A 15,683-nucleotide genomic window follows, 5' to 3' on the forward strand; every position below is an offset into this window, starting at 1 on the left:
ACAGATTGTCTGGGTCCCCCCACATGTCTCTCCTGCGGTCATGCTGCCCTTGGGCTGGCACAGCACTGGGGATGGCCAGGCCAATCGGGGGCTGAGCTGCGTCACCCCGAGGCGTCTTGTCTGTATCCCGCGAGCCTGCCTCTGCCCCTAGGGAGGGAAGGGGGTAGCTGGAAGAGTCAGCTTCCTCGGAGAGAAGAACAAGTTGGAATAGGGGTCTGAGAGGACTTGGGTCAGGATGGAGAGGGGGGCCCTGGCCGTGGGCTGCAGCCCCCTAACCCTGAGTGGTGCTATCCCTCCCTGGAGGAGCAGAGGCACCCTGTGCCCTATGGGGAGGCAGGGTGTCGCTCTGCCCCCCCACCCCCCTGCACCTGGTGTTCTGGGTTGTGGGTGGAGGGAGTGGAGAGTCTCTCCCACCTTCATCTGATGCAGCCTGGAGAGGGATCTGCCTCTTGCAGGGGTGAGAAGACTGTGAACCAGAAGACTCCAGAAAGGCCCCAGAGAAGTGCCCAGTTCCCTCAGGGCTGCAGATGGAAGCTTGCTACCAAGAAGGACTACCTAAGGCGGACATCCTACTTGCCATCCTGTCTGAGACGCACCAAGCGACCCACCTGTCAGCAGGTCCCAAAGGAACCCAGAAGTTCTTTAGTCCGCTTCACACCACACCTGCCCAACCCTCAGCTCCAAACAGGGCCACCCACTGGGGCTCCATGGTCACTCCTCACAACCCAGGTCTCCAAACCAGGGCCAGAGATCATTGTCTGGTAAGAAAGGTTTCTGTTTTGGTGTCTGGCTTTCACCGCAGCCGGTCCATGCACCCTCACCCAGCACCCTGCCAGCACCCTCGTCCCCTTCACCCCTCCTTCCCCGGGCCCGTACAGCCACCGGCCCTGGGTGCCTCTTGGGGCTGTGGAGGGTGGCTGGCCTTCATCCACAGGATACAGAGACTGAAAGCTGGGGATTCCCCAAACAGCAGCTGTAGACTTGCTCGCTCGTTAAATGGAAGAGGAATCACAGAAACTAGGGAAGGGAAAACAGATCTTCAAAGGAGAAATTTGGCTTTAATGACACCATTAATCATTCATTTTTTTAATTAGGAAAAGCTCCCTAATGAGGTGTTTTTGCCAGCTAATAGGACTCTTCATTTCCATGAGGACCCTTCTTACCCAGAGGATTAGGGGAGTCATTGCTCACCAAGCCCAGATCTTCCCCCAGGGTCCAATTTCGTTTGCAAATAATGCAGATTCCCGGGTGCAGCGGAAGCCCTTTCCTGGAGTCTTTCATGCTGCTCCCAGGGCTGGCCAGAAAGCACCACACTCCTCTGCCTTAAGAAAACAGTGCCCAACATTGAATATCTGCCCCACCCCCCACCCCCAGGACTTGAGTAAGTGGGAAACAAAAGGAAACACAAGCTGCAATGTTTGTTTCTAAATATTTTTGTATTGTGTACATTCTGTATATTTTTGTTGTAACATATTATTTGAACACAGATTCCATTAAAGATTTTTTTTTAAAGCCATCGGGGACTCGGGAAGTAGCCTGAAGGGCTAGTGTGGGAGCATGTTTCGTCTCCGTCTGGGTCGGGGAGGTGGGAGGCGGTGGGCAGCAGGGGCGCTTGGCCTCTGATGGACATACGGCACAGCTCTGGGAGTCGGTGCGGGTGCTGGTGTTCCTAGCTCTGTGCTTCTTAACCATTCTTGAATTACTAACTCTTTGAGTGGTTGACGGAAGCTGTGTTTTCTATTGGTCTAAAAATGCGCAGATAGACAATTCTGTGTACAATGTGGAGGGGGGAGGTGGTGTGTGAATAAGGAAACTGGTCCATGGTTTCAGGTCAGGAACTTCTCTACCTACTGTCCTGCTAGGCGCCCCGTCTTGCTCTTCTCCTCTAACCTATATTCTAATGGGAGATTAATATACTACTATTATTGGAGTGATCTTTGAAATATCTAGGAACTTCCTTCTTTACCCCAGTAGTCTATTATTTAGGTCTTTTGAGGGGCAGTCAACGCCTGAGGATCTTGAGGAAGGGATAGGAAGGTTCTCAGGGTAAAAGGACAGTTCACAAACAGAAGAGGAGAACAAGAGGGGCGTAAATGCTTGGTAAGTTTAATAATCACATGGGCTTCGAATGGACACAGTCTGAGAAAGTGAAGTTTTTTCCCAGCTTTTCTAAACCGACGGCTGTGTCCATGGGTTTACTATTCATAACCGTTAAATTTCATTGGGGGATTAAACGACCCTGTTAAACAAGCACGGGAGCTGTTTCCCATAATGTTGTCATGTCGGTTTCCTATAGGTCATTGCAGAACATTTCTAAAAGCTGCAGAAGGCATCCCAGAGCCAACTTAAGAGTATAGCTCAGGCTCAAGGTTGAAGAATTCATTCCTGTTCCACGTCCCCGGAGGGAAAATCGGGGCCCTGTCTGAGGCCCGGTGCACCCCCCAGTCAGTTCCAGGCTCCAGTAGCCGGGGCACTTACGGGCCAGCTCCCTGGACAGCCCAGAAGCTGCTTAGCTAGCTTTGCCTTTGGCTTCCTATCACTTCCCCCTTAACTTTTCTGCTTCCTCCTTCCTACCAGAGCCTCTTTCTCCGATAACTTCGTGAGACAGTGAATAGGTAACCCTGAAGACGGTTTATGGATTACTTAGTATGTGCTGGGCATTGCATAAGACATTTTCCATGGAAGATCCTCATTAAAAAAAAAAAAAAAGATCCTCATTTAGTGCATGGCTACTTGGTGTGAAATGGTATCAGTATGCCCATATTTACACGAGGGGCAGGCTTAGAGAAGTGTAGTGACTCATGGGTACCTTGTGGCATAGATAGATTCACACTGTGGTTCCCAAGTTCATGCTCTCACCCTTTGGCTGTTTGTGTGGGACTTTCAGGACACTAAACCTGTGGAAGGGCCAGGGCGTTCGTTTCAGGACCCAGTCTCACTGCATTAGTAACAGTAATGGACCTTGGAACATTGATTTGGTGCTCACTTGACAGGATCTCTGCTTTATCAGCCCTTCTGGAGTAGTTTACAAGCAAATCCATAGCTATGAATTCATGGCCGCTCCCTATCACCACTGACTTCCGAAATCTAGCTTTTATGCCAGCTCAGAATGATCTGAAGTCTGGGTCACATTTAGGAAGTTCAGCAGCTGCGGGACTGGAGCTGTCCTCTTACACCTCCAAGTAGAAGGACTTCATTGATGCCAGAGTGTATGCGGGCGGAGGCAGATCTCCATCACTAAGAAGACACATGGTTAGGAAAACTTGGTCCTCGTCTTGTTTCCTGGATGCCTACAGGCTTTCCTAGCATCTGGTTTAAGTGTGCCTCTGGTGAAGGACAGGCGTTCTGTCATGGTTAATAATGAATGAGAGTGAAGGGAAGTGATTTGGGTTATTGAGTTCTAGGTGTGTAACTTCCCTGGACAATGAATAAAACATCGTGATGGAAATTGCCCTCACACCCTGCCTGACGCCTCCTGCCAGGTGCCAAAAGGTGTATTCCAGGAGGGGATGTGATTGTCTTCAACAGATTCCTTAGCATGACAAGTATGATCTCCCCGCGACTTGCCGCACCTTCATAAAAATGTCAACTTGAGAATGGAGCTAGCTAAATAAAAATGACTCTTGATGAGAAGCTAGAGTGGTTTATTATTATGATGATTATTGTTACAAATATAATTACAATTAAACTGAGGCCATTTTTGATAACATGACAAACATATATTTCCTGTGTGTAGAGCACACAAGTAATACATAAATGTATTCCACACCTGAACAAGTCCTTTTTAAAACTTTAAAAGTTAGTACATTAGCTTATTAAAATTTGAATACAGTCCATGTTTCTGGTCATGAGCTCTTTGGGTTTCTTCTCATGGCCAACAGGATACTTGATTCCACGTCACCATTTTCCTCGCCTACAATAGTGATGGTTTGTCACAGACTTGTAAAATAAGACTATATGGTACACAGTGTACTGAGCCTGCATCACAAAATATATATTTAAAAGTACACGTAAGGAATAGCTAATGAAACTTTGACTATATCCATAAATGGCTTGAAGCAGGTAATACATTTACTTTTAAAATGCCATTTACATCATGGACTGTTGAATGAAATGTGAATTTGAAAATGAAAAATGTTTTTTTGACTCCAAATGTTGATGTCCTAATGTTGTCTATTAAAAAATTGATTTCTAAATGAGCAACCAAGTACATTAGAAAAAATCAGATTCAAGTGTAGTGCCTTGGAATTGCTTATTTCCCATAGTCATTCTGAATTTCATGCTATAAAAAATGCTATTTGGATTTTGTTTTCTACACTGCCTACAATCCAAGTTATTAAAATTTAAAACCATATGAGAGCCTTTATGAAGATCCTGAATTGTATTTCTCATTAAAGGAAAAGAAATGGCTTGGTGAGTCATGTCCCCAGACTTCTGTAGAAGAGAAAGCATAAGGCCATTGTCAGTCATTTTCAAAGTTAAAACTCAGCACTTATGTATGAGTTTAGGAGAGGATTTTTACGGGCTTGTGTTCCTCTAGGCATCCTGAGGGCAGTGAGAATAAGACTTCTGATCTTCTAAACAAAAATCATTATCAAATGGATTTATTAAAGAGCTTTGCAGAACAAACTGCCATCACGAGTGTAGCTACAACTGGCTTCCTTGGGAATTACAAATGGCTCTAGCTGAGGACCCGTTCAGTTGATTCAGAGTAAAACAATATGAGGCTTGTAACAAATATACAAAAAAACCTAAAATCAATGAATAACTCCGATATGAAGAATCTGTTTCCATTCTTTATGTTACAGTTTGCTTGTAGAATTTAAGTACTTCGTTTCTTTTTTAACATTCTGTTGGGAAACTCCAGCATTTTTGACAGAAAAAGAGAAAAGAAAATACAGGCTCCTGGCAAGTACCTGTGAACAAATGAATGAAGAAAGGGGCTGGGGGCCACTTTGGCAGTAGCCTTCTGTCAGAGATGATGTTTTGTCTTGAAGCTTATGCATCTATTTTTAAAGCTCATTTAATGCCTTACACACTCATGATTTGTGTATTGTCTTACAAGCTGGCTCTGTCATCCATGCCATAATCAGACAAAAAAGAAAATCTATCCAAGCACCCACAGGATGCACAGATCTGTCTCTGAAATGGTGTCACAGCACTAATTTGTCCTGAGACTAAGAGGACATTTTTTTTTTTTTTAAAGAAGCTATAGTACATGGAGAAAGGAGTATGACAATTTTTCTGGGAGGAAAAATTGCTAAATACTGCAGCCAACTCCTCAGAGAAGCCACAAAATTACCTTTCAAGACTTCTGAGCCTCAACCCCCTGAAGCCTGGAATTTATGGGGCCAGCAGTGCGCTAAAACGCCACGACTCTAACACACATCTAAGACTCAGTGAAAATGGTCCTCGGATTTTTATGTCTAAGTAAGTTAAATTTTAAAATTACAAAATGAAGACATCTAGAATATGTTTGAAATAGTCTGAAGTAGCAATCCTATGGACAATTATAACGACCGCAGTTTCAAACACCAAGGCTTGAATGTGCAGCTTCACAATACAGTTATCTCAAAACATGTGATCAAAAACTTTGAGTAAGAGCTTCTTTCATAAATTCTTCAAGGACAGCCACCACGTTTTTGGCTTCGGGCATTTCTTCATGTTCCACTTTAACAATCTTCAAAAGGATATCTCCACTACCACAGTTCTTTAGGAACATGTAACATTTAAACAAAGCATAATGATTCATTTCTGCCTGTCGGATAAATCTCTTCAAATTATTTGTGTCTTGTATGGCCTAGAAAAAAATTACCCAGTTAAATATGTGTTTAGTGAGATAATAATGAAGCCTGAAAAATTTCTCCTATCCAGCTGAGAGCTTGACATATGTTGCTGAGATGTTTGCTTTTTATTTTAAATATTTCCATCATTCTTAGGGCTAATATGCTTTGCCCTTGGGAGAACACAATTTATTAAATACTTTTAAAATCACCTAAATAAAGTAACAACGCTCCTCCCCATCAGAATTTTGAATCCTTAGGCACTGAACCATTTTTTTGGTGTTTTCCAACTAAGATACATCACAAATTAGAAGATAATCCCAAGATACAAGCAAGCATTCAGTCCAATTAATTGGAAATGCAATGATATATATGCAGAAGCTCCTGGAAAATATAAATAAAGTAAATGCCTTCTGGGGATTCTAGTTTTGAGAATGTCCTATTTAATAGACATCACAGCTGTAAAGCAGATTTGTTACTCTGTCATTGGTACTAACTAATATTGAGACAAAAATGGTATGTGGCATTTGGCACATAGCCAATGAATTACCTTTAGTTTAAAGTTCTCCAGTACTTGTCGAAAAAGAAAAGGGTTACCTCCTTCAGTGCCATTCAAAAAAGCCTGCATCCAGTCCTCACAAAACCGGTTGCTTCCTATGAAGTATTTTAGAAAAATTAAATAAATAAAACTGAAATCCTACCAATGCAAAGATTCCCTCCTTAAAAAGCATAAGACATTTATTTTCTATTTGTTATTTATTTATCTTTAATGGAGGTGTAACTGACATCCAACTTATTAGTTTCAGATGTACACCACATATATCCATTGTGATTTTCTTTCTTTCTTGGTAAAAACATTTACACTGTATTTTTTTTTTTAAAGATTATTTGAGAACGAGACAGAGAGAAAGAGCGAGCACATACAAATGGGGGGAGGGGCGGAGTGAGACTAAGAGAATCTCAAGCAGACTCCCCACTGAGGAGCTGGACACAGGGCTTGATCTCATGACCCTGAGATCATGACCTGAGCCAAAATCAAGAGTCAGATGCTCAACCGACTGAGCCACCCAAGCGCCCCACTTAAGAGTGAATTATTTAAGAGTTCTGTAATGGTCTAAAAAAATAGTCTATTTACCACCTGGCTAAGAAATACCAAATGGTTGAAGCCCTAAGTTGTGACTTCCCCATCACATCCCCCTCCTTTCCCATCAGAAAGGATTATCATCCCACATATTTCTTTCAACTTTTGTCACTTTTTAAAAAAAATCTCTAAGGCCTTTATAGTATTACTTTATGTATTGTTAAACTTAATGAATGTGTTTTCTTTAATGGCTCTTTGACTAAATAGTATGCTTCTGAGCTAGTCCGTGCATTTTCGCTGCTATATGGGACTCCACTGTATGACTGCAGCAGTTTTCCAGTTTTCTTTTTTTTTTTTATTTTAAAGATTTTATTTATATGAGAGACAGAGATCACAAACAGGCAGAGAGGCAGGCAGGTGGTGGAGGGGAAGCAGGCTCCCCGCCGAGCAGAGAGCCCAATGTAGGACTTGATCCCAGGACCCTGAGATCATGACCTGAGCCAAAGGCAGAGGCTTAACCCACTGAGCCACCCAGGCGTCCCAGTTTTTCAGTTTTCTTGATGATAGACATTTGATTCCATTCTTTGCTATTTAAAACAATGCCTTTCTGAGTATTTCTGTACTTGTCTCCTTACATACACATACAAGAGCTTCTCTATATACATAGGAATGGAACTGCTACACCTGATGGGATTTCTGTGGTTCCAGAATTGATACTGTTTTTTGGTGAGTGTGAGATAAACAGGTACAACTGTACAAGGCAAGGGGGATAAGTTTGTATGATGTGTTCTCGGGGCAAAAATAGACTCCCACCAGGAAGGCTGTCTCAGGCTATGGCTCACCTGCATTGTAGAACTGAGGCTGGGAGCTGCTGCAATCGATGACCACAGGTTTATGTGGCTCCTCGGTCATGGCCATGCACAAGGACGTCATGGTGCCTTCGTGAATAAGGCCTTGAAGACTGGCCACACTCAGAAACCTGCCGCATATACAAGTTCTTTTCCACACACAATATTGCAGGGTAGGAAGGAGAAAACAAAATTCTGCACTGGGTGGGAGGTTTGAAAATGTAATATCAGGCTTGCCGTGGAAAAGGTTCCCTCCTTACAAAAGCTTTTTTTTTTTTTTTTTAAGTTTTTTTAAAAGATTTTATTTATTTGACAGAGATCACAGTCAGGGAGAGAGTCAGTCAAGGAGAGAGGAGGAAAACAGGCTCCCTGCCCAGCAGAGAGCCCGATGCAGGGCTCGATCCCAGGACCCTGGGATCATGACCTGAGCCGATGGCAGAGGCTTTAACCCACTGAGCCACCCAGGCGCCCCATTACAAAACTTTTCTTTACCTGTTAATGTCTCTCTTTGTCTTTTCATCTGATTCTTTAACTTCAACAGGAGTATAACTCAGAGCCTATGAGAGAAAAATAAAGCCTAATCGATACAGAGATTCTAGTTTTCCTTATGGAGCAGCTACTCAACAGTAAAAAAGTCAGCTTCCCTAATCACCACCACACTGGACCATTCTTTTTTTTTTTTTTTTTTAAAGATTTTATTTATTTATTTGACAGTCAGAGATCACAAATAGGCAGAGAAGCAGGCAGAGAGAGAGGAGGAAGCAGGCTCCCTGCTGAGCAGAGAGCCCGATGCGGGGCTCGATCCCAGGACCCTGGGATCATGACCTGAGCTGAAGGCAGAGGCTTTAACCCACTGAGCCACCCAGGCGCCCCCACACTGGACCATTCTTGACGGGCACTACCCAGTGCTCTCCAGAGCCTTGTTCAGCGGCTGCCCAATGACAGCCTAAAACCTGGCTTTATCACCCTGGTCTCATGGGACCATCCAGTTGCAGCTGAATTTACCCACCACATATTTAAATAAAAGCCTGTCCATGTACTCTAGCCCTCCCCCATTGTCTGGATATTTTTGTGAATTTTTCATTTTTTATCTGGACATTGTTTTTTTTTTAAAGTAATCTCTACCCACAATGTGCGGCTTGCATTTATGACCCCAAGATCAAGAGTTGCATGGTTTACTAAGCTAGCCAGATGCCCCTCTCTGGACTTTATATATAGTTAAAATTCACTTCGGGTTTTTGTTTTCCTTCTCAAATTGTTTTGGAAATTATGCCTCTCCCAGATCACTTCAAAAGTATTATTATTATTATTTTTTAAAGATTTTTATTTATTTATTTGACACAGAGAGAGAGATCACAGGTAGGCAGAGAGGCAGGCAGAGAAAGAGGGGGAAGCAGGTTCCCTGCTGAGCAGAGAGCCCGATGCGGCGCTTGATCCCAGGACCCTGGGATCATGACCCGAGCTGAAGGCAGAGGCTTAACCCACTGAGCCACCCAGGTGCCCCCAAAAGTATTATTTTAAAATGTTTTATCCTAGGGGCACCTGGCTGTCTCAGTCGGTTAAGGGTCAGACTCTTGATCTCAATTCAGGTCTTGCTCTCAGGGTTATGAGTTCAAGCCCTGCTCAAGCTGGGCATGGAGCCTACTTTAAAAATAACAATAATAACGTTTTACCCTATTGGGAAGATTTAGTATTTGCAATTCTACCTGAGTAATGGAACTTTCTAGATCTCAGTAAACAGAATGTGGTCTATTCTGATTACAAGCATAGTTTGAATGAATATTCAGCGGCGAGGGGGAGTGTATGTGTGTTCAGGTGTTCAGAATGTTGAGAGAAAGTGAGTATGTCTTTAATCCAAACTCTGCCAAAGTGACCCTCTATTAAAGAAATGCTTTTGTTTAGGCAATACTTACAGCATGTAGCAGAAAGGTAAGCTTCTCCTGAAAGAGAAGAACCACCCTTTGGATTGGGCATACAACATCCTCAAACCAGCTGCTCAGGTAGGATTTTACGTGGTTCTCCAGGCCTCTTTCCTAGATCAAGAAAGAATGTCATCACCTTTAATATAAGCATTCATTTTAGTAGACTTAACATTTTCTTCTTGATATTCTTGACGATGAAAAGAACTGAGGATAGGGTGCCTGGGTGGCTCAGTCAGCTGAGTGTCTGCCTTTGGCTCAGGTCATGATCCCAGGGTCCTGGCATTGAGCCCTACATCGGGCTCCCTGCTCGGTGGGGATTCTGTTTTGTCCTCCCCCTCTGCTTCTGTTCCTGTTCATTTTCTCTCTCTCCCTCCCAAATAAATAAATAAAATCTTTAAAAGAAAAAAAAGTGAGGATAGACATTTCCTTTTTTTAAGCTAACACCACCAATTCAAAAACGGAATTGTGATACAACTTTCCTGAACAGAGTGGGGATTAATTCTCTACTGAAATTCTTAAAAACACACTTAGAAATATATTACATAAAATAAAGAGACAGCAATAATAGTAGGGTTCCATGCTGTTTCTTTGCTGGGAAAAGCTGGGCATTTACACGTCCATCTCCCCCTACCATACTGTGTGTACTCACTGGAGATTTTTTTTTTTTAAGAGTTTATTTATTTATTTGACAGACGGAGATCACAAGTAGGCAGAGAGGCAGGCAGAGAGAGCGGGGGAAGCAGGCTCCCTGCTGAGCAGAGAGGCCCGACGTGAGGCTTGATCCTAGGACCCTGAGATCATGACCTGAGCCGAAGGCAGAGGCTTAACCTGCTGAGCCAACCAGGTGCCCCCGGAGATATATATATATTTTTAAAGATTTTATTTATTTATTTGACAGACAGAGATCATAAGAGAGGCAAGCAGAGAGAGAAAGAGGAGGAAGCAGGCTCCCCACCGAGCAGAGAGCCAGATGCGGGACTCAATCCCAGGACCCTGGAATCATGACCTAAGCTGAAGGCAGAGGCTTAACCCACTGAGCCACCCAGGCGCCCTGGAGACATTTTTTTAAAAAGATTTTCTTTTTAAGTGATCTCTACACTCAAAGGGGGGATGGAACTCACAACCCTGAGATCAAGAATTGCATGCTCTACCAACTGAGCCAGCCAGGTGCCCAAGGAGATATTGTCTTAATAATCTCTATCACCCCAGCCCTTGGCAGTACCTGAAACATCCATGCAGGAGTTTATAGAAGACCTGCTAAATGGCTGAAGAAGTGAGACAGCTCACTCACATTCAAATAGGATCAGAGAAGGACACACCCTAATTCATCAAAGCACTCCAGCCCACTCCGGCTGTCAAACATGCTGCCACGATTGCTGCCATGAGCACACCTGGCTTTCTAGGCTATGCAGCTCACTGGGGACTAGTAGAAGAGCTCTACTCTGGGAGAGCAGCTCCCCCTAGACTCATTTCCCTGGCTCACTCCTATGCTAGCCTTTTTTCTCCCACAGGATGTTGTAAGCACATGATAAGTAAAAGGAATTGATACCACATGTAATGGGTAGTAACGTTAGAAGAGTTATGACTTTAACAACTACTACACGCTGAATGTGTCGTTTTTTAAAGGTACGGATATCAATATGGATGTGACTAGTTTGCGAAAGATCGACTAATAAAAAAATGGAATTTTTCTACAAATCTTTGATATTGTATAGCAGGTCTTTGGTGCCAGAGGCTTCGTGGACATTAATTCTGACCAGAACCTAAGTTGTATGTGCCTAGAAATCAGGAAAAGAGCATCCTCTTTCTCACTTGGCATGTTACCACATACCCTGAATTGAATGGAGTCAATTTTTCCTGGATACAAAACATTAGAAGCAGCCTTGTGAAACTTAGAGCACTTACAGGACTACGTTCCCTGCTTCCTTTAACCAGCACTTTCCTATTAGCCCACAAAGCAGTACATTTTTAGAATTGGGGTGTCTTTGTGTCCACCTGTGATTTTTTTTTTTTTAAGACTTTATTTATTTATTTGACAGGCAGAGATCACAAGTAGGCAGAGAGGCAGACAGAGAGAGGTGGAAGCAGGCTCCCCACTGAGCAGAGAGCCTGATACGGGGCTCGATCCCAGGACCCTGGGACCATGACCTGAGCCGAAGGTAGAGGCTTTAACCCATTGAGCCACCCAGGCGCCCTACACCTGTGTGATTTAATAAATAGAGCAGTTACACTGTGTTTATCCTCCCAGTCTTACCAATTAAATCTTCGATCACCTTACCTCACGGTTCATGTCATTTTTCAGCCCTTGAATATACTTGTCCAGTTCAAGCCTGAAAGTACGTTCTTAAGGAAGCAAGAAAGGGTGCATCAGGACGGTGTTTTATCTCTCAATAGGATACATAAAATCTTTCAAATGATGCAAACTGTAAATTAAAACACGCCAGGACAAACTGGATGTATGAAAGTATGAAATGAAGTAAATAGAGAAGGGGCAGAAAAGCTCTTTGGAGGTTGGTAGTAATACTCCTCCTGGCTTCCCATGTTTTCCTTCCTGATATCCTCAAAGACCAAAGAAAGGATATAGCTCAAGTCCTTTTTCAGACCCTCCTAGAAAACAGACCACATACTCTGAAGTGTTATGTTCACAGTCCACTGTTGCTGCTTCAGGAAGCAGTTTTTCTTGCTGGAAAAGACAGTAATAACAACCGACCCGGGATTCTGGAATCCTAGAAAAGACAAGACAGTGAAATGTATTATTGTGCTAACTCATGCATCTATTTTTTTTTTGAAAACACCATTTATAGATTTTATTTATTTATTTGACAGACAGAGATCACAAGTAGGCAGAGAGGCAGGCAGAGAGAGAGGAGGAAGCAGGCTCCCTGCTGAGCAGAGAGCCCGATGAGGGGCTCGATCCCAGAGTCCTGGGATCCAGACAGGACTCTGGGATCATGACCTGAGCCGAAGGCAGAGGTTTTAACCCACTGAGCCACCCAGGTGCCCCTCGTGCATCTAGTTTTATGGACTGCGCCAAACCCTGGTCATCTTCATTTGGTAAAACTGTTAGATTGCAAACTAGGTCAGAACCTCCTAGACTTCTTCTTGGTTTGCTTGAAACAGCAGAGGAAAATTAACATGTACCATTATGGGCTTTAGCGAAAGCAGCACCTGGAATTTCAAACATGCCATTTCTTTGAGCTCTCCTCTCTCACGCGAAAAACTCATGTAAATCTTATTCTCATTCATAGTATATCCACGCTTACATAAATATAAGCATGTTCTCTTTCTCCCCGAAGCTTCACAGATCACTGAAGCTCCAAGCAGATGTAACATGTTAATCCTGGGGCTTTATCTTTTGACTGTGGCTTCATACTCCTGAGGGGACTTGATGGCAAAACCATACTTCTAAAGTGAACTACAATCAAGGGGTATGATGGAAAGATGGCTGAAGTCAATGGAGGACACCTATGACTAAGCCTGAACTCCATCAGTGTGACCAGCTTTGTGACCTTAATGTCTTCTTCTTTTTTTATTTTAACCTTCATGTCTTCTAGTTTATTTGCTCATCTAAAAATGGAAGTAAGAGTATCTACTCTATGGCCCCTTTGTAGAGAGAATGGCATCAAAGTTTGTGAAAGCACTTTACCAACTGTAGAGTATGCACTTCTAGTTTTGGTAATGAACTCACTGTCCCAAGTACAAGACTAAATAAGTATGCTTAGGTGGCAGAGTCTGCCGTTCACCGAATTCCATTCCATTCCATTCCATTCCACAAATGTGTGTGTGAGACCCAGCGCTCAGGCTGCCAGAGAACAAAGGCCAGCTTTGCAAGCCTCCTTCCTTCTCATATTCAGCTCAGATATAAAAATTCCAGACACAGCACATTTTACACTTACCTCAGCTCCACAGATGCAACATTACCCAGCCCTTCAAAGACTGCTCCCTTAGAAAGACGCTTAGCAATGAAACTGCGCAGCTCTGGTTCCACTTCCGATGGCAGATTAGTATCCACCAAGGAGAGGCTTGACAAATGAGAGACACACATTCCTTATCAGTGGACTATACATTCACACCTCGTAAGAATATTACAAAGAGCCAGAATCTCTTTAAGGGTTTGACAAAGCTTTTTATAGAACTCCTGTTGGGGAGGCTTCTAGGTGTGTATGTCCCCAGGTATGATCTACCTCCTCGAACAGTTTAAAATAGTCCTATCTTCCCAGCTCATTCTCTCTAGTATTATGACTCCCCGAGACCCCTAATCCCCTGACCTTACCTCCTTTTCACGGTACCATCACACTATTAAGACACCTAAAAAATTCCTTAAATCATCCATCATCCAATCAGTGGACATATTGTTGTATTATACCCTACTTAGCATCAAGTGCTAAGGTTCATTCATTCATTTACTAAATATGTACTAAACATTTCCCCTAGTATCTCTCAGGGTGCCAGGTAGGGAGACATCAATGAACCAAAGAGACAAAAATCTCTGCTGTCTTGGAGTTTACATTCCAGTGTGTAGCAATGGGGCTCTGAAAGGAAACTGAAGGCAGGGAAAAGGAGCATTTTAGATTTCTTTATACTCATATGACATTGAATATTTAATGCAGTTCCAATCAAGGAACTAAGATGGACTGCCTCTGGGAAACCTGGGTGGCTCAGTGGGTTAAGCCTCTGCCTTCAGCTCGGGTCATGATCCCAAGGTCCTGGGATCGAGCCCCGCATCGGGCTCTCTGCTCAGTGGGGAGCCTGCTTCCTCCTCTCTCTGCCTGCCTCTCTGCCTACTTGTGATCTCTCTCTCTCTGTCAAATAAAAAAATAAAATCTTAAAAAAAAAAAAAAAATCTTTAAGATGGACTGCCTCTGGCTAATCACCAGGGGCACTAAGGGTATTTGGATCTGCCCAGCCTTGAATGAATGAAGGAAGGAGGAAATCCAGATGCGGTTCCTAGGGGACAGGTGGGCTCGGTGGTTTGAGTTGGGGAAAGCTGAAGGGAAATAAGGTACCCAGTAATCTACAAGACAGAAATGCACAGAAGATAGAAGTACACACGTGGGTTAGGGGCGAGCTGTTTTTACCTGAAATCATCACCAGAGGGCGTTTCTGCATTTGTGCCGCTTGGGCTTCCATCATCACTGTCCCCTCGCTGTTGCGCCAATCTGCACATCACAAAAGCAATGCAGCTATGAGTTACGGGCTCCAACTCAAGCGCGGTATGGCCCCCACCCCGCCGGCAAGCAGGGTGAGAGGGTTCAGTCCACTGAAAATGCTGCAAGTTAGAAGGGCGTCGATCCTCCACTGCCTACCCTAATGACAGGGAGAACCCATGCAACGGTGCGGACAAGAGCCCCTTCTCTCTCCAGGCCGTCTAAGGGGCGGAAGAAAGGCTAAATTAAACATCCACAAGAGTCGAGGGAATTTCCTCTAAAAACCAGACTTTCCAGGGCCAAGAGAGCCCCAGGAATGCCTGCCCCGACCGAGGAGAACAGAGGACAATCAGAGGGTGGGGTGGAAGTGTGGATGCGTGGGGCTAATGGGAGAAAGTGGGGCGGTACTGACAAGAAGGACGGGGTGGAAACCGACATTAATGAGTGGGCGAGGCGCTGCGCCAAACAAGGGCAGGGGCGACAGGAAGGGGCTGAGAAGTCGAGAGGGACAGTTGGGAGCGCAGAGGCTTAGGAGGGGTACCAAAGTCCAGGCCCGTGGCCCTTAAGAACGGCTTGAGGCCAGGGGGCCCTTAGGGCCAGAGACTATACAGCTGGGAGAGGGGAAGGTCTTTGCGAGCCGCCGGGGTTGGGATGCGGGGCCCGGCGGCAGGGCCGGGGCGGGACCACGGGGACGCTGGGTGCTGCACCTGCTTCCGCGGTAGCTGTAGAGACAATAGTGGCTGCTGGGTGGCGGCTCGAGTCTCCGCTCCTCCGCGGAGCCTCCCTCCTCGCTGCTCTCTAGCTCCTTTTCATCCCCTTCCAGAGATTCCTGCAAGGAGGGGAGCATCGCGGCGGCTGCGGCCTCCGAGCGACCCTGTGTTCCCGCCAAACCGCTCCCCCGC

At 44.5% G+C, this 15,683-nt stretch overlaps 1 protein-coding gene across 1 annotated transcript; it reads right to left on the reverse strand.

Moving 5' to 3' along the window:
* Window positions 1-3,627: 3,627 nt before the first annotated feature.
* LOC308357776 (protein Njmu-R1) lies at window positions 3,628-15,683 on the reverse strand. The gene is made up of 10 exons (XM_080827554.1): window positions 15,489-15,683; window positions 14,713-14,793; window positions 13,531-13,656; window positions 12,217-12,360; window positions 11,913-11,970; window positions 9,626-9,745; window positions 8,205-8,269; window positions 7,707-7,843; window positions 6,334-6,437; window positions 3,628-5,800 (listed from the first exon to the last, which is right to left on the reverse strand). Exons 1-10 carry the CDS (start codon window positions 15,626-15,628, stop codon window positions 5,585-5,587), a joined length of 1,191 nt encoding a protein of 396 aa, XP_080683680.1. The 5' UTR covers window positions 15,629-15,683; the 3' UTR covers window positions 3,628-5,584.

This window comes from Martes martes, assembly GCF_963455335.1.
Source record: "Martes martes genome assembly, chromosome: 16".
NCBI lineage: Eukaryota > Metazoa > Chordata > Mammalia > Carnivora > Mustelidae > Martes > Martes martes.

Coding starts and splice junctions, on each gene's coding strand:
- LOC308357776 (XM_080827554.1), bottom strand. CDS start 15,628: ATGCTCCCCTCCTTGCAGGAATCTCTGGAAGGGGATGAAAAGGAGCTA. Junction 13,657..14,712: donor CCCTCTGGTGATGATTTCAG/GTAAAAACAGCT, acceptor TCATTTGTCAAG/CCTCTCCTTGGTGGATACTA. Junction 6,438..7,706: donor GCCTCAGTTCTACAATGCAG/GTGAGCCATAGC, acceptor AATACTTCATAG/GAAGCAACCGGTTTTGTGAG.